The following is a 19,022-nucleotide window of genomic DNA, read 5'->3' on the forward strand; positions in this document are numbered from 1 at the left end:
CCGCTCATGCAACAAACAACTCTCCCCTCTAATCTGAACCCCCTAAGTTTGCTTAGGGCCACAGGTGTTGGCAGTAAATCTAACCCCAAAGGGTTACAGTCCTATGCTTACTTGAGAGTGGCTTCCATTTAACTGAAAGGGACTACAGGAGTAAGTTTCACTGAAACTAATGAGACTTGCCTCCAAATGAAAATGGTTTGTGCTGGTAAGCGCTTTCAAGCCGATTAGTTTGCTGTGTTCATTTGCAAAGATTCCCCCCCCCCCTTACAAAAAAGCAAAACACTTGCAGGGGTCCCTTCCAACTCTACAATTCTCTGATTCTGTTCTGAGGCTGAAATAGAAGTAACAAATTATGCATTTTTCAGAGTCTTTTGTTACGAGTTTCTACAGCTTCCTTAGAAAATAACAGTTGTTGGGCAAGGATAGAATCTTTAAAGTGAAAACCAGTAATGTATGTCAGAGAAATGTAGGCTAGGATACAGTACCCTGACACCCCATTTTCTATCTGTGAAGAGTTCTTCCTATCTGTCTGTCTGTCTGTCTGTCTATCTATCACACACACACACACATACACACACAATCCTGACCTGCAGTTTCAAATGGTACTGTACAGCTGAGGAAAAGTTTTAGCACATGATCTTGAGAAAGGACCTCAGCTGTGCGTGATCAAATTAACACTCTATTCACACCTTCAGAACGTGTTTGAACATGTAAAGAGGAGAGGTCATAAAAAACATAAGGTGCTACACTCAATATGCCAGCAAGTTTGGAAAACTCAGCAGTGGCCAGAGGATTGGAGAAGATCAGTCTACATCCCAATCCCAAAGAAGGGCAGTGCCAAAGAATGCCCCAACTACCGCACAATTGCACTCATTTCACACGCTAGCAAGGTTATGCTTAAAATTCTACAAGGAAGGCTCAAGCAGTATGTGGATCGAGAACTCCCAGAAGTGCAAGCTGGATTTAGAAGAGGCAGAGGAACCAGAGACTAAATTGCAAACATGCGCTGGATTATGGAGAAAGCTAGAGAGTTCCAGAAAGACATCTACTTCTGCTTCATTGACTATGCAAAAGCCTTTGACTGTGTCGACCACAGCAAACTATGGCAAGTTCTTAAAGAAATGGGAGTGCCTGATCACCTCATCTGTCTCCTGAGAAATCTCTATGTGGGACAAGAAGCTACAGTTAGAACTGGATATGGAACAACTGATTGGTTCAAAATTGGGAAAGGAGTACGACAAGGCTGTATATTGTCTCCCTGCTTATTTAACTTATATGCAGAATTCATCATGCGAAAGGCTGGGCTGGATGAATCTGAAGCCGGAATTAAGATTGCCGGAAGAAATATCAACAACCTCAGATATGCAGATGACACAACCTTGATGGCAGAAAGTGAGGAGGAATTAAAGAACCTTTTATTGAGGGTGAAAGAGGAGAGCGCAAAATATGGTCTGAAGCTCAACATCAAAAAAACGAAGATCATGGCCACTGGTCCCATCACCTCCTGGCAAATAGAAGGGGAAGAAATGGAGGCAGTAAGAGATTTTACTTTCTTGGGCTCCATGATCACTGCAGATGGTGACAGCAGTCACGAAATTAAAAGACGCCTGCTTCTTGGGAGAAAAGCAATGACAAACCTAGACAGCATCTTAAAAAGTAGAGACATCACCTTGCAGACAAAGGTCCGTATAGTAAAAGCTATGGTTTTCCCAGTAGTGATGTATGGAAGTGAGAGCTGGACCATAAAGAAGGCTGATCGGCGAAGAATTGATGCTTTTGAATTATGGTGCTGGAGGAGACTCTTGAGAGTCCCATGGACTGCAAGAAGATCAAACGTATCCATTCTTAAGGAAATCAGCCCTGAGTTCTCACTGGAAGGACAGATCGTGAAGCTGAGGCTCCAATACTTTGGCCACCTCATGAGAAGAGAAGACTCCCTGGAAAAGACCCTGATGCTGGGAAAGATGGAGGGCACAAGGAGAAGGGGACGACAGAGGATGAGATGGTTGGATGGTGTTCTTGAAGCTACCGCATGAGTTTGATCAAACTGCGGGAGGCAGTGGAGGACAGAAGTGCCTGGCGTGCTCTGGTCCATGGGGTCACGAAGAGTCGGACACGACTAAACGACTAAACAACAACAAATGGCTGCTGGATCTTCAGAGGCCTATCTAGTCTTAGCATTCTGGTCCCATGGTGGCCAACCAGATGCCCCAGGAAACCCGCAAACGGCATCACAGCAACTGCACTCTCCCACTTATGTTCAGTCTTCTTGTCTAAACTGGAAATAATATTGTGACATCACAACTAGCAGACATTGACAAAAGGTGCAGGATCTTGTATAGTCACTCCACACACACCCCAGCGTTCAGTGGAAGGTGTGATGGAGCTATTTCTGTGTACATCTCTATGATATAATCTGGAACCCTAATTGAGACAGGTTCTCAGATCAAATGACTTACTCAAATACAACAACTACCTGTAACTAAAATATGTAGTAAAGCTACATGAAAAACACACACTCCTCTCACAAACAAGCCTATTAAACCAGCATAAAGTTAACACCAAATCAAAGCAGGAGATTCAGTAAAAGTGGCTCAGGCAACCCAATCAGATGGGCGGCATATAAATCATTATTATATTATTATTCTCAGGGAACTCCTTGTATAAACAGGTGTGTAATGAAGAGCCAGCAAAATGCTAATATCAATGGGGCCTCTCATATTTGAGCAGGGAGAGCGTTCCACAACACTGGCTCTCACCAGTGAAAAAGCCCACCTCTGCGTTATCACAAGCGGATCAGGCCGTGATAAAACTAACCAGGTCCCATTTGTTCTTAATGTACTTACTAGGCAGTGGAAATTCTTGTTGCAAGTTGGTTGCCATTACTAGCTACTTCCATCTTCGGATCAGCTAATTTGATTTGCTGTCATTGGCTGCTGGTGGTGTAAATCAGGATGATGAGGATACGATATGATAATGATGGAATGGTATTCATGGGGAGGATTGGTCATAAATCTCTATAGATTCCTTCCTTAATCTGAGTTATAGCCTGTGGGATTGAGTGCTTTGGTTTGGTTTTTTTGACCCTGGTAAATTTTGTTTTCTCCCATCTCCTACCAGGATCCTGGAGGAGGGTTAGTTCACAATACTGTTGCTACCACGCAGGAATTAATGTATATTCTATTCCCAGGAGTGTGTGTGCACGCACAGAGAGAAAGGGTGAGAGCACACAATAATCTAACACACTAGAGAGCTATTTCATTGAGAGCATTAAACCTCCAATAATGGAATCCACAAACCTATCTGAGGGGCAGCTATTATAAATCTGCTCTTACTTTACAGATCAGTTAGGAGACTGGGGAGTCAATCAATCATTCTTCAATGGCAAACGGTCTGGTTACTAACACCCTGCTTTGGAGGTTATTACAGAATGGATGAATACAGGAAACAGAAGATGCAAACGAGGCTTCAGTGTTTTGTACTAATGAGGGGATTCTCCATTATTCTTAGCATTTAGCTTAAACGTGTTGCAAGTTTGCAAGCATGTCCCTGTTTTCTATTTGTAAAAGGTTGGAGAGCAACAACCTCTCCATTTTAATGTGTTTTGCAGTGCCTTTGTCAGGGCTTTCACAACATCGGGAGTATAATTAATTATCACCAGTTAATACGAGATATGAACTGCCAATTAGCACATGTGCCTGATCATAGACGAGAAATGCGTAGGAGGAACCTCAGGCATTTTTGGCATGTTTCACTCGTGCTTCCTTCTTATCTATCTTAGAATATACCCTACAGATATAAATTACATGAAACCACATCAGTACTTACGAGGCAGTGAGCTCTGGCTGATTGATAATGGGATTATTACTCCTGTACTTAAAACATGACACTTGAATTCACGTAATCACTTCATCCCCACAGACTGAAATAATTCTCATTCTCACCATGAGGATGAGCCAGCTTTCTCTATGGGCTCATGCCAGTTCCTAGAAGTGATAAAACATAATTATGTCATAGGATATTCACGCAGAGCACCGAACTGCAGCAGTAAATCAAGGACTGCATTCAAAATTGCAAGTTTGACTTGAAACCCTGTGTACTGAAAGTTAACTCAGTTCTCCAAGTGTCAATCCTTATGTAGCCAAAGGGACACACCTTCCATGCACCAGAGGGAGGTATCAAAAGGCTTGGGGAACCACAAGATTTGCAGATATACAGGGGGAAATTCCCTAGGTGAGGAAAGAATTCCGAAACCATCCAATGAGAACTGAGCATGCTCAGCAGAGACGGAATGGTGACTGACAGTTGGGGATGGGAGATGGGGAAAGGGTATCTTGTATGTAACAAAAATTTGATAAGAAGTTGAAGAAAGAAATACATACGGGTAGCTCAAACCCCAACAAAAACATTTCATTCTGCAACACTCTGTTGAAGGTCCCACTTTTATTTTATGTAATTACACCTGCTGTGTTGTAGCTTTGGGTCTGCCTTAGAGGTTGGTATTTTTCTGCTTCAATTTTAATCTTATTTGTATCTGTTTCTACTACTTAGCCAGCCCTCCAAAGGCCTCAGAAAAAAGGGAGAATTAAATTAAGAGATTGTATTAACTGGTGGGTAAATGAATACTCTACCTGCAAGTAAGTTTCAGTTTGCAGCCGTAGTTACATACCTAACCTAAAACAGTATAAAGACTCTACTCACTTACACAATGTCCTTTCGATTTTACAAGGCTCAGACCAGGTCCCATGGTTTTAAACGGAGGATGATAGAGGTCAAGACTTTATGCGTTCACTCCATTATCAGAAAATGGACAATATAGAATGTGGCTAATACAGTGGTACCTCGGTTTAAGAACAGTCCTGTTTATGAACAATTTGGTTTACGAACTCTGCAAAACCGGAAGTAGTGTCCCAGTTTGTGAACTTTACCTCGGTCTAAGAACAGAATCCAAACAATGGAAGGGCACCAGCAGCGGGAGGCCTCATTAGGGAAAGCGCGCCTCGGTTTGAGAACGGTTTTGGTTTAAGAATGGACTTCCAGAATGGATTAAGTTCGTAAACGGGTTACAGGGGGGAAATGTTCAGAAAACATCAGTATCTTATATAAGTTGAAATTTCCAGCTGTTACCCAAACAGAGAAGACACACTCAGTGGCGTAGCGTGGGTTGTCAGCACCCGGGGCAAGGCAAATAATTTGCGCCCCCTAACCCAGGGCAAGGCACATAATTTGCGCCCCCCCCCACTGCACTGTCCCTCCCCCAGATAGTCCCTCGCTCTCTCTCCGCACCGCACCGCACGCCTGGCACCCTCCCCTCCACAGTGGGCGGCGACCCGGCGGCTCGGATCGGATTCGCACAGCCAGCACTGCAGTGAGAGAGAGTGAGTGAGCCAGGTAGGGGCAGAGAGCTGCAAGTGCGAGCGCGCCCCCCCAGATGTTGCGCCCGGTGCGGCCGGCCCCCCCTGCACCCCCCACGCTACGCCACTGGACACACTTGGACACCTACAGTATTTAATATGCGATGTGAGTGTTCCGTGTGAAGAGCCCACTCTGTGCATGTGCAGAGGCTTCCTCTGAATGCTGCTTCCCTTCGAAAGAGATGGGGAATATTGTGGGAATCAGTGTAAGCCCACACAGACACACTTTACACATTATGTACAGACTACACCACATGCTACAAGACTTTTATGGTGTGTGTTTGTGTGTAATGAACAAGTCAAATTCCTCAACCAACAAAGCTCGATTCTATAAGTTTATCAAATTCTGTAAATCAGAATAAATTATGCAGATGACATACACAATACAAATGCTGTTTGACAAGAATTTTAATCGTTGCAAAATGACACAATAGGAGAAGGGGAAGGGGAATTAATGGGAGAGTGGGTGGCAGTGGAAAAGGGGGTGGGGAAGTTGGCGTGGGGGTTATAAGGATAGTTATTCCTATCGCTGGCTACTGAATACATTTTCAAGACATTTTAGTCTCTGAGTCTTTAGAAGAAGAAGAAGAAGAGTTTGGATTAGATATCCCACTTTATCACTACCCGAAGGAGTCTCAAAGCGGCTAACATTCTCCTTTCCCTTCCTCCCCCACAACAAACACTCTGTGAGGTGAGTGGGGCTGAGAGACTTCAAGGAAGTGTGACTGGCCCAAGGTCACCCAGCAGCTGCATGTGGAGGAGCGGAGGCGCGAACCCGGTTCCCCAGATTACGAGACTACCGCTCTTAACCACTACACCACACTGGCTCACTTTAACACATGAAGGCTTTCTCTTCCAAAATCTACGTGACCATGAGATCTGGGAAACAGCTACTCAAAACAATAGCAACTAAACTGATTTTCTGAAGCATCTGGTGGGTGCACAGTGGTCCAGTGGAAATAAAGGTTATGCTTGAGCCTTGATTCAAAGTGCCATTTAGAACCCTGACTCCAGATTGGGCCTGGGCAAGACCCCCTCATCTTTATTTTCTAAATGCGAATGTTATGAGCATATCTCACAGGACTGGGGGGGGGGGGAGAGAGAATGAAGGGTGTTAAGTGTTGTGAATTCTGTAAATGTGCCAAATCCTGTAATTCTCTGCTTAATCACAGCAGTGCAGAAAACTAATGTCTCTGCCAGATCACTTTATAGTCTTCCTACAGAAAAACACTTCCAACATGGTTGTAGTTTTAGACGTTACAACAAAGGCCATCTACACACCTTAAGGCTGGTATATGAGAGCTGCTGTTACATATGCCTAGTTAATAATAATTTACCGTATTTACTGAATTGCAGTAAAATTATGTAAATTGCATTTACAGACGTCATCTCCTCTTCAATTGGTGCATATATGGGAAGTTTATGGGATGGTGAAATACAGCTATAAGGAACCAGCTGGGAGACAAATATGATGACTCACTGCTGGTCTGAGATAGACGGGGGGGGGGGTGATAAATTAAATTTTGATGACCGATAGTGAGAAACGCAGCTTTTGAATGCCACTATTATTCAGCAAGGAGGCAAATGCTCCAACAGTTATGGTCAAAGGGAGCCCTGGGAAGAAGAGGAAACCCTACAAATTTGTGCCTCTCTGGTAAGATTTGGGTTTTAATATTTGCACGAGTAATTAAAAATGCAGCTACTTAGGATGGAAATGAGGGGAGGGGAGAAGAAAAGAGAGGTTTTATATTATATAGCAAATGTAGATTTCTCATGAGACTTGGCTGGAACACCACCTACTCATGGATGATTAATGATAGCTTGCAATCCCGTTCTGAGTTTGAAACTCATGAGTAATGAAAACATCAAAGTCCTAGGTTAGTGGTTTTAAAGCTCTTCATTTGAGGATGGGGGAAAATAGAATTTTCTGTTTCAGTTGTGCTTATTTATCAGCAGTTGTATTTCGATTCAATGCCCTCTTACCCACTTTCTTCCCTAATTCAGGCACTCCTATAAAACATCCACATGCCTGGTATTTGGAAATGTATAAAATGAGGACAGTGTTTCGGATATGGAGACAGGAAACCTTCCTTAACAAGAACTGTATTCTTAACCATGAAACTTATTTGGTGAACTTGGGAAAACAGCTATTTCCCAGTCCAACCCACTTCACAGAGCTAAGTGGTCAGAAAATTTGTATACTATCAGAATGGGAGATTGCTTCAGGAAACATACATACAATAGGCGTCTTGTTTTATTTATATTAATTTTTATTTATTAAATTTACTTAATGTGCCACCCATTTTATTTTTAATTCAAAGTGCCTGCTATGATCAGAATTCCAACCCTTCTGCTTCCACGCATATGAAAGGTAAAGGGACCCCTGACCGTTAGGTCCAGTCGTGACTGACTCTGGGGTTGCAGCGCTCATCTCGCTTTATTGGCCGAGGGAGCCGGCGTACAGCTTCCGGGTCATGTGGCCAGCATGACTAAGCAGCTTCTAGCGAACCAGAGCAGCACATGGAAACGCTGTTTACCTTCCCGCTGGAGCGGTACCTATTTATCTACTTGCACTTTGATGTGCTTTCGAACTGCGAGGTTGGCAGGAGCTGGGATTGAACAACGGGAGCTCACCCCATTGCAGGGATTCGAACCGCCGACCTTCTGATCGGCAAGTCCTAGGCTCTGTGGTTTAACCCACAGCGCCACCATAGAAAAGGGATAAAAACCTGAATGTGGCAAAAGCAGATAATGCCTACACTGCGATGACCTTATCACCAACTGAGCCCAGATTCCGTGCTAAGAAAAGGAGAATTCTGTAACCTATATAAATTATGCAAGGTAAGAATATTGTATCAATATAACAAACTATTCAATGTTTAACAACTTGGGACCTACAAGACTGCTTTCCCCGCGTGTCCACTTGATCGCTTCGATTGGTGAAATGGAACTAGCACTGTAATAGGTGCCACATAATACCTGGCCGGTTTGCATTTGTAAAAATTTAGTTATTTGGTGCGGCAGCGCCTAAACTTTGGAACTTCCTGCCTATTGAGATCAAGCAGGTGCCTTCCCTTTACTCTTTTCAGCACCTGTCCAGATGCTGAGAAAGTCAAAGTAATTTTAATCGGCTTTAGAATTTTAAATTTCGTATGTTTTAAAGTATGGTTGTGTATTTTTCTTCCTTTTACTGTTTTATTTTCTGTAAACTGCTTTGAGTTTTGTCTTTTTACAATCAAGAGGTGTACAAATTTTACGAAATGAGTGAAGTGTGTGTGGTGTCTTAGGTTGGCAAGGCAAAAGATGCAATTGAAATGGAAGAATTTATAAAATTATTTTAGGGCATAATCCTGAGCTCAGAACAGCAGGGCTGAGCAGCTTAGGATCCGGTAGATCTCTGGAGATAAATGTTATGCAGTAAATGTTATGCTGGTTTACGCTAAGAAAAAGAGAAGTAGTGGGGGCAGGGCAGGAGGGGGCATTGCACTGGATCCTAACCCCATGGTCAAGCTCTGGATCTGACATACTTCATGCCAGTTTAATACAAAGCAGCATAATTTAGGCTGGTGCCCTGTATGGTTCTGCCACCCCACCCAATTTAATAGATTTAATAGTGATAAACTGTTTTCCCAGCCCACCTGCCACCTTGCAGCCAGAGACTTGAATTGCTGCCTCAATGGTCCTTCAGCACCCAACTCCAGCTTTGCATACTGTATTAGTTTTAATTTGCTTGCTTCCTATGACTCTATGGGACTCGTCTTTAGATGGCATTACTTCATTTACACCAAAGTGTGCAAAGCCAGATCTGTTGAGGGGTTTTTTTTGGGGGGAGGGGTTTCATGGGCGTTGCTAAGGGGGGCAGAGGGTAGTGCCCCCTTAAATCCTCAAAAATTATTGAAAAATATTTAAAAGGTTCTCCCCCGTAACAAAAGCCCACTCCTTGTAATGTCCTATTTTGGGGGGGATTTTTACCCGTGATCTCCCCACAAAAACTCAACAACTTTTTGCTTCCCCCCAACAAAAATCTTGGGAGTGGGGTTCACCCCTGTTTACACTGCTGGGTAAGGCAGCTTATTCCCCAGCAGAATGAGGGGAACACCCCCAACCCAGCCGGCCCGGCTTTCCACATGTTGCAGCCAGTCCTGCCCTGACAGCGCCCCTAGCTCCACCGAACACAGGAGCATGGTGAGGAAGGCAGAAGTGAGGCAGGTCTGCTTGAATGAACTCCTAGAGGATTGCCTAATGCTCTTTGCCTTTGTTCAGGTGAAGGCATCCATAGGAAATAACCACAGGGATCATCCGTCTAAGCCACTGCCTCGTCTAAGCCACCGCCTGGAGGCAGGAAAGTGGAGCTCAGCATCTTGACAGATGACTCTCTGTAGCCACTCCTTGCAAGTTTCCGGTTATGGAGATTTCCTTTGAAAGAGCCTGCTATTTTCATAGGGACAGCAGAACACAGGAGAGATTGAGAGGTGGGATTAAGGAGAGAGAACCTGCTCCGACTTCCTGGTTTTCTGTGAAAATGAAATGGACCATATGGGACCTGGAGCCTGCAGGTTGTTTCTCCCTCTAATCCAAAACATGTTTAAAGCAATTGAGTGGAAGAACAGGAATTCTCCGGTGAGAAGAAGCTGGCTGGGCTGTTTCAGAAGACTCAAGGCATTTCCACAAGCGATGCTTGTGAATGGCCTTTGGAGGCCATTTCTGCAGCTGACATTTCAATTCTTTTTTCCTGCTGCATTTGTAATTCAGATGAAATGTATGCACTGGGCAGAATCTGTGCATTTGATTACAGCTACCTTCCATTTTCTGTCCTGCCTCATTGGTTTTATTATCTATTACATTTCTTTACCCTTCCCTAAAATGAAGACCGAAAGGTTGGCTACAAATCAATAAAATGACGTTCATAATGATATTCACAAGTGGTGCATTCTAGATTAAAAAGCATCTGTGCAACCTGATCCTATCTGTGTTTACACAAATGTAAGCCCCCTTCCTTCCAAGTGTGCTTCACACAGTTTTGTGTGTATGAGTGTGCCTGTCACTTGCAAAAACATCACTTGTGAACACTGTGACATGCAAAACAAAGCCTGAGAGATACATATTCAATTAGATGTACATACTCTAGTTTTTGTAGCCTTTTCATTTGATTTACAAACCCATCGGAAAATACAACCAATCCATTTTATTAATTGAAACATCATGAAAAGTACCTGTCATAATGTGCTTCTATTGGAGGGTGTGTGTGTGCAATTCTTCAAGATATTGCAAATGAGTAATTGGCAACAGTTTACTGTTTCCCCCAGAAAGGGTAAACCTGGATTAAATGGAGCAAAAATATGGGCTGGCTTTTTGATGATCATGCCATGTGAATGCAGCCCCTCCACCCACCCAAATTGCATGCATCAGGAGGACCAACCCACAATAAACTCCTGTCTGGAAGCACCAATGGGTAGCTTAACCGGAAAACCTGGACCTTTGGGTGTAGCCAGGATTTATTTTAGAGGGGCAGGCTTCATGTGGGGGGCGGTGGCAGAACCAAGTTATCTGTGATGCAAATGGTCAGTTAAGTATTTTTATTTATTTACTTGATGGCGGGGGGCAGCTGCACAGCCATGCCCATGCAGTTGGACCTGCTGAATTTTGCGACGGCTGCAGTTCTGCTGCACAGTGATGAAGTCACTCTCGCTGGGAAACATGTTGAAATTCCAACTATTTCCAGAAGGGTAAGAGTTGTTTCTAATCCAGTGCATCAAAAAATGTTGTGGCTCCTTAAGAGATTCACGTTTATTCTGCAGAAGTGCTCAAAGTTATTTTAAAAGGCTCTGGGTATCCAGAGGTATACATGGGGGTGTTTTTGGGTGAAACTGGCCCTTGCTGGGGGAGCAAAAATCACCTATCAGACTATGCAGTGGGACATCTATGTGTCGTGGCGATGTGATGCCAGTCACAGCGAGATCAAATGCAAGAGAAGCTACCAATCTTCCCCACACCATGACTCAAGGGTGTGGGTTTTTTTTGGGGGGGGGGTGCCAATACATATTGCGAAGGACACAAGGGACCCTGGGTGGATCTCTGTGGGTATCAAGGCTGCCTGTTAGCCCCTGTTGGACATGTAGACCCTGCAACCCAACACGGGCATTCTGCATATGCTCAAAGGTGCCGGTGTCACTATTACCCCACAGCTGGAAAAAGTAGTGCGGAGTCTGAACACAGATAAATCCCAGGTCTGAAGTTATTATTCACATCGCCATTTGAACCAGGCATCTACAGATCATCCCAGACTTCTTTAACTCCCTGGAGCTTGGCCTGTGGTAATAATTTGCATAACACCATTCACTGGGTGTTTTTGTTTTGTTTTGAGGCTCTAGCGCAGTAGTTGAGAAGGTCGTCGGTTCATCCCCAACATCTCCAGAAGGGGCTGGCAGGAATTAAACCCCGCAGAATGAGTGCAGACCACAGGGAGCTGTTATGATCTGGTGGCCGAACTCAGCCTGAGACAGCTCCCGTCTCCCCAGGGTGGGCTTGCGGCGCCCCTGTGACGAGGAGCCATTTCCCGACGGCGGCTTCCACGGGCGTGGCGACCGGAAAAGCCCTTCCCCGCGGAGCCGAGCACGTGGCGGCGCCTCCAGGGCGTCTCGCCACGTGCGGCGGGGCGGGACTAGTCCTTTCGCGGCTCCGCCCCGCCCCAGTTCCTCGCAAGGGCCCGGGGCTGCTGGATGCTGCAGGAGAAGCGGGAGACCGCGGGGCGGTATCTGGTTCCCTGGTATCCTATAGACGCATTTCAGCGGCGCGCCCGGTTAGCAAGTGAGCGCTCCTGCAGAGCAGTCACACATGCACACATAGCAACCCCCTTGGCCAGAGCCCCGTTGAATTCGGCGGAACTTGTACCCTCGTAAAGGTGCGCAGGATCGCACCCCGTTTTACCTCCCAGGAGTTTGCTCCGCGCGCCGATCGCGCTTTCCCCTTCGCGCCCCCGATCCTAAGGCGCGCCTACTGCCCAGTCCGCTTACTGTGCGCGGCGAGCCTTACTTACTCCCAGGTAAGCGTGCCCTGCCCAACCTTGACTTGGGAGTAGCAAACGCGCACATAAAGCGTGCACACCTCCGAGTATATAAGCCCATGCTGCGCAGCAGGCTCGCCGCGCGGGGGACAGACTTGCAAACGAAATCGGCACAGAACCGGGCTGGCTGGAGAGGTTTTCCTGGCTCGCTCTTCCCCTCCTCTCCGGAAGGACGCCCCGCGCTAGTGGATGACCCAGCACCTAAGCCCGGGATCCCCGCCTTAAAAAACCCAGAACAAAACACGCTTTGACCCAGCGCCGCGCGCGCTGCACCCCCTTTATCTCCTTCCCCACCCCCGGTTTTAATCCCTGCGCCCAGGACCCCCTGAATCCGCGCGCGGCTGAGAAGTTCTCCGCCGATTTCAAGCTGCAACGCCGCCGAGCCTGGCGTGCCGCAGACCAGCAAAAAGACCGAGCGAGGGAGCGACTGGCTGGCTGGGTTTTCGCGCGAGGCGCTTCGGTGGCATTGAGCTGGCTGGGATGGAAAGGGAGCGCCGCCGCCGCTCTAATGCAGCAGGTAGCGTTGCGCGCTAGGACCTGGGCGGAATCCGTGTCCGCCCGCAAGCTGGACTACCTTAAACCCAGCCCAATGCCTCTTCCTGCGCCACTTTTCCCTGCGCGCTTGGATGGAAGAGGCACAGTCGAGAGCCGCAGCTCGGCACTGGAGGACAGCGGCGGCGGCGGCGGCGCGGCACCGGGAGCCCTGCGGAAGCGGCACCTGTTCCCAGGCGAGGCAGCCGAGAGAGAGCAGCCGTGGGACACGTTGTTCGGTGCGGATCGCCGGCCCGGCTGAGCCCAGAGAGGCACCCGCGGTGCCTCCTCCGGAGAATTCGGGATAATAGGATCTGGACGGCAAAAGTTTTCTTTTATTTGGATTTTTTTAATTATAAAAAAAAATCTCTTTCCCCCCCCTTCCGGGCGGTGGAGAGGGGGATTCGTCTCAGCCAGCCAGCGTGAGATCTCCCACCCACCCTGCTCTTCTTTTTCTTCTTCTTCTCCCGCTTTTCTCCTTGCAGGAGTCCATGCTGATGTATGCAGCCAGTTATAGAGTAAAAACAGCGCATGCCTTCCTGGAGTCAGAATCCATAAAAAATCCTGGCGTCGCCCGTGCATCTTAAATATATCTGCCTATATAACAATAATCGGTGCGTGCAGCTCCCACTAGAAAAAAAGCCTCAGGCGGCGAAGTTGCTATGGTCGTGCTGCTCCTAAGCCCCATGGAGAAACTACGGATTTTTAGCCTCATTACGGTCGGATGGGCAGAAGACCCCACCGCTTGCTAAGAGCTGGAGGAATATAGATGATCCCTCGCCCTGGACCCCTCCAGACCCGTCTGATGTGTTTATAAATATGTCGGTGTGCGGCGCTTTCTTAAGACTAACAGCGGCTTGACCTTGAACCTGGGACAAGTCGAAGCAGCAGATCACTTTCAAAAAAATATATATCCTACTTATTATTATTGATGGATTAAAGCAAAGGACATTCTTCCCCTCCATGTAACTACAAGTGGGAGGGGAGAGTGGAGTGGGAGCACGTCCTCCCCCCCACCCACCCAAAAAAAAGGGGGGGAGAAAAAGATCTCTACCTTGGGTTTTTGGGCACCGGCACTACAGTTTTGCTTCAAAAACGAGCTCGCCTTCCTCCCCCCTTCCTCCTCCTCCTCCCTCCCCCTCGCTCCTGATGGCTCCCTTAGGTGAAGTTGGGAACTATTTCGGCGTCCAGGATGCGGTACCCTTTGGGAACGTCCCCGTCTTGCCGGCTGATAGCCCCGTGTTGTTAAGCGACCACCTGGGCCAGGCGGAAGCGGGTGGGCTGCCCCGTGGCCCTGCGGTGACGGACCTGGATCACTTAAAAGGGATCCTGAGGCGGAGGCAGCTCTACTGCAGGACTGGATTTCATTTAGAGATTTTCCCCAATGGTACGATCCAAGGAACCAGGCAAGACCACAGCAGATTTGGTAGGTATGGGCGATTTAACCTTCTGGTGGCCGTGGGGCTGACAAGGACAGAAGTTGGGTCCTTTTTTTAAAAAAACCCACAACCAAATAAAATAATAATAATATTTTTTTTGGTCGGGAGGAAATGGGATGGAGAGTCGATGCTGAGGATTATTGTTGTTGTTGAAACAGCTCGGAAGAGGAAATGCCTCCGGGATTTGCAGATGGCATGCAAACGGGACACCCCTGCAAGCGTCCAAGTAAGAGTTTTTTCACCAAAGAGCCACAAGTCTGGGCCATAATAATAAAAAATCATCATCATCATAGTTTTAGAATTGCCGCTCCTCTAGGTTTGTGGCTAAGGGGCAACAGAGGTGAGCATAAGGTGTCCTGTTAGAAATAAGGTTCATAAAGCCCGTTCTCCCGATGAGTCAGTAATGTGCTTCCCATTTCAAACCCAGTCGCTTTTTTTTTCTTAATAGGGAAGGATCGCGGCATCCTAGGGCGAAGGAAGTGCCTCGCACTCTTCCCCCACCGCAAGACCCTTAATACCTGCCTCCGTAGATAGGTCTGGATTGTCCCCCCCCCCGCCAAAGGATCCCGCCCCTTTATCCTGCCCCCATCACTGTGAGGGATCCCCCTACAGTGAGCGGCTCTTGCGAATAGCCACCGCTGCTGTGGGTGCCTGCATCATAAGCCCAGATCTCTTGGTCATTAAAGAAGGCATTCCTTCGCCTCTGTCCCTCTGCTGTGCGCCCACATGCTTGAGCGCAGGTAGCCAATAGGAGCTCCACGACTGCAGGCGCAGACTTCCTTTCAGAGTTGGGGGGGAGGGTGTGTGTTAGAATCGCAGAACCGTAGAGTTGGAAGGGATCCCGGGGGTCATCTAGTCCAACCCCCTGCAATGCAGGAATCTTTTGCCCAACGTGGGTCTTGAACCCACGACCCTGAGATTTAAGAGTCTCGTGTTCGGCCGATTTCATTCCCAAGGGCTCCTATTTGTGACTCAGCAGTATAGAGAGGGGCGTCGGAGGACTTCACGTGGTACTTCCGATGTTGAGGGCCTTCTGCGTTCTCGGAGTCACCTTAGCTCCAAAATGCCACTGATTTTTTTACAACGGGCTGGCGCTGGCCTGATTTATTTTTATTTAAAAAAAAATAATCTGGAATTTTTTGAAGGGGGTTTGGGTGGTAAAATAATGCCACTTTGGGGGGTAAGGCTGGCTCCAGCGGCTGTTGGAAGGAGTTAACTTGTGAGTGAAGCCACCTGACAGCACTTAAAACCAGGTCGTAAAAACAAAGCAAAAAACAAAAGAAAAAGAAAAGGTCCCGTGGTGCTTCTCCCCCCTTCCTTCTCCACCGCCATGCTTGAATGCCAGATGTTGAACAAGCTCTAAACTGTGTTCCTTTTATTGCTTTCGAGAGCTGGGGAGATAATGCCGGGGCTCGCGAGGAAGCGATGCGCTTCAAAGGGGTCATTGGAGATTCGAACCGGTCGTTACATGCAAAGTCATCCGGTGTCACCCTTCGTTCGCCAGAGGCTAAGGGGGTCCTAAGTGGGTGCTAGCTAGTCCTACTCAGGTTGCAATGAATGGCCCTCATGTGCATGAAGTTCAGTAGGTCTACTCTCGGTAGGGCTAGTATTGCCTGCAGCCCTGAAACAGCATCTCTCCCCCCCCCCCCTCCTCGTTCTCTGCGTTGCAATATGCAGCACACGTTCCCTTTTCAGGCCTGGGCGCCGTTTTCTCTTAGGAACACATGCACCTGAAAACGAGAATAGTTCTTGAATGCAGTTGAAGGGAAAGGAGGGCGAAAGTCTGCGAAGAATCCCAGCGCTAGGCATGTAAACTTGAGGCTTAGGGGCGCAAAGCAGCAGAGATCTCCTCGGCAGCTCTCAAATGGAGAAAGAAAGTTGAGGGATTATGCAGAAGTTGGCTTTGCGCTTCTGTAGATATGCGTCTATGCAGACGCACGCCCCTTTTGCTCCGGGGTGGTTCTGCATGCCAGCAGCAGCGGCGAGATCTGGTGCAGGGATGTGCATGCGCGCTCAAGGACGGGGCTGCAGTCTTTACGGTACGCTGGCTGGTGCGAGATCAAAAGCAGGAAGCTCTGGTGCGTTAAGAGGCGAGATTTGCACGCTGTGCTGGAGCCCAGCGGCAGCCCGCGGGCTCACGCCGCTAGCAGGTGTACGGCGGCCGAGCCGGCGCTCCTGCTACCGCGCGCATTGGCCTTGGCAGCAGCAGGAGGGCACTGCAGGGTCCTACACCCCGCCGCTTCCTCTCCTCCCAGCCGCTCGCCTGAGCTGGGCCATCGCACCAGCTGCTGCTGCTCTGCAGAGCTGCAGAAGACCCGCGTTAGGGGGAGGCGGCTCATTTTACATGCGAAAAGGTGGATTTCCCGATACGGTGCGCCAAGAAGCGATGCAGTGCAATAACAACTATGTCCTTGTAGTTAAGATTCCTTAATATTCTCATTATCTGTTGGAAGATTGTTGCTCTTTAAATAAAGGTGACTCTAAATAATAATAATAATAATAATAATAATAATAATATCACAGGCAGCTACTGATTTAAGGGGTGGAGAATGGAGGGATCATTGTCTAGGTCTGCAATCAGCAACCTGGGTGCCTTCCAGGTATTTTGGGCTACAATTCTCATCAGCCTCAGCTCCCATCAGCCCCCAGTTGGTAGTACAAAATACCTGGAGGGCACCAGGTTGGCAAAGGTTGGTCTAGGGTGGCCAAGTGCAAAAAAGGACAGAGCGCCTGTACTTGTTAATAGTTTGTGGGGTTTTAAAAAATATTATTATTAAAAAAATGTGTTTTGGTAGAGTGCAGCTTATTGTGCAGGGATGGTGAAATGGCTCCTGCTTCACCTGTGCAACAGAATTTCGGGGGATTTTGTCCTCATTTGTGTCTGTTTGCCCCATATAGAACTGTTCTGCCACTTACTTGGAAAGGCTATGTGTAGTGGACAACTAAAAAACCTCTGTGATCTCATGGCGCTTAATGTGGTGGGATCCTTACACCATCTGTTCAGCTGCAGCTCTGACTATTGGATCTAGGGCCAAATGGGAAGGAGAGGCAAGATAGTTTAGATATTGTGAGAATTCTAGTCTGTAGCTAAAGTTGCAAACCTCCCGTCTGTGCCCTGTATTTGGGCACTGATTTCGCTGGGAGCTAACTTCTGGGTAACTCTGCATAGGCTCAAGCTGCAGGGCCCCACAACCGGCTTTTATGTCAAGCTGTTCTAAGGGACTCTTGGTTTCAGGCATGCATTATTCCGTTAACAGAATGCTGAATGCAGTGTGGATAGAAACTTCTCTTGCTTACATCCATAGGGACATCAAGAGGTCAGGCCACAGTCATGGACAATAAGGCTATCAATGGCCACTAGCCATGATGGCTTTGTTCTGTCTCCACTATGCAAGGCTGTTTGCCCCTGTATACCAACCAGTTCAGCACAAGAAGGGAGAGTGCTGCAGCCACTGCTTGTGGGTTTTATGTAGACATCTACTGGCCACAGTGAAAGCAGGATGCTAGACCAAGTTTGCGATTGGCCTGATCCAGGTTCTTAAACTACAACATTTCCCAGTATGTCACATGCAGAAAGCAAGCAGCTGCAAATGGATCAAACAACCCAGCCAAATCCATATTCCATAAATTAGCCTTTGGAATCTTCTGAACAGGTTTCATTGCAGATCTTGAGAAACCAAGGTCAGAAAAGTCCTTTCCATAATAAGCTTGGCCTTTATACTATCCTTGAACCATTTCAGCTGGTTTAAGTTCTGTACAGAATGCAAAGTTAACGCAGCGCCTGCTTAGGTAAGGCTTATATATAAAAGGTGGAGAGAGCACTCAAAAAAGGATTGGCTTTTTATGATGGTGGTGGGTTAACTGGGAGCAGGCAGGGCAGACAGGTGACCCCAAAATATACTGCAGCCTACCCAATCCTAAAAATATTGTCATTAGTCCAAGTCTAGTACATTTCAGTGTACTTCCTATTGGAATACTTTTTATCTTGAGAAGTAATTCCTGTTGAACTACTTGTATCTTGGCATCAACATAAGATGGTAAAACTCTAAAGTAATTATGTTCTAGTTTGCCCTAGAGAATGCTGGGAATTACAGTTATGTTGTGTGCCAAGAGAAGTATGGGCACATCTTGGCTCCCTCACCACTGCAGCATCCTTACAATTCCCAGGTTTGTTTGTTTTTTATTATTCAAGTTGTCAGTTATTTTTAAACCAAACTTCATAATGCATGTGTCCATGTGTCCTTGCATTCCTATGCGTTTCCAGAACCAGCCCCAGGGACTTGTATTTCGGGAGTTGCCCAAAGGCCCCAGCTAATATAGCTGCCCAACACCAGTGCATTTCCGCAACTCAAGGCTACTCAGAAAGTAAGCTCCATTGAGTTAAAGGTCACTGACTCCCAAGCCAGCAGCTACAGGATTGCAACCCTCCTTTCCAATCCGAATTTAGCTGGGTAGCTTTTGGCTCCAGAATAAGAGGAGGCTTCTCCATGCATTTGAGTATTTGTGGGTGGGCGGGGTTTTAAAAGTCATGCTCGGAAATAGGACCCAGGGACCCAGTTTCCTGCTTTGGCTATG

At 47.1% G+C, this 19,022-nt stretch overlaps 1 protein-coding gene across 2 annotated transcripts in view; it reads left to right on the plus strand.

The window, feature by feature from the left end:
• The first annotated feature begins 13,316 nt into the window (after positions 1–13,316).
• FGF9 (fibroblast growth factor 9) overlaps positions 13,317–19,022 on the plus strand; it is a 40,720-nt gene continuing 35,014 nt past the window's right edge. For both annotated transcript variants that reach the window (XR_014510205.1, XM_083436904.1), the window contains exon 1: positions 13,317–14,434. Coding sequence is in view for 1 of the 2 variants with exons in the window: in XM_083436904.1 (XP_083293030.1) it covers positions 14,158–14,434 (277 nt within the window). In the remaining variant the exon portion in view is untranslated. The remainder of the gene's footprint in view (positions 14,435–19,022) is intronic.

Source organism: Podarcis tiliguerta, assembly GCF_965153285.1.
Source record: "Podarcis tiliguerta genome assembly, chromosome: 4".
Lineage (NCBI taxonomy): Eukaryota > Metazoa > Chordata > Lepidosauria > Squamata > Lacertidae > Podarcis > Podarcis tiliguerta.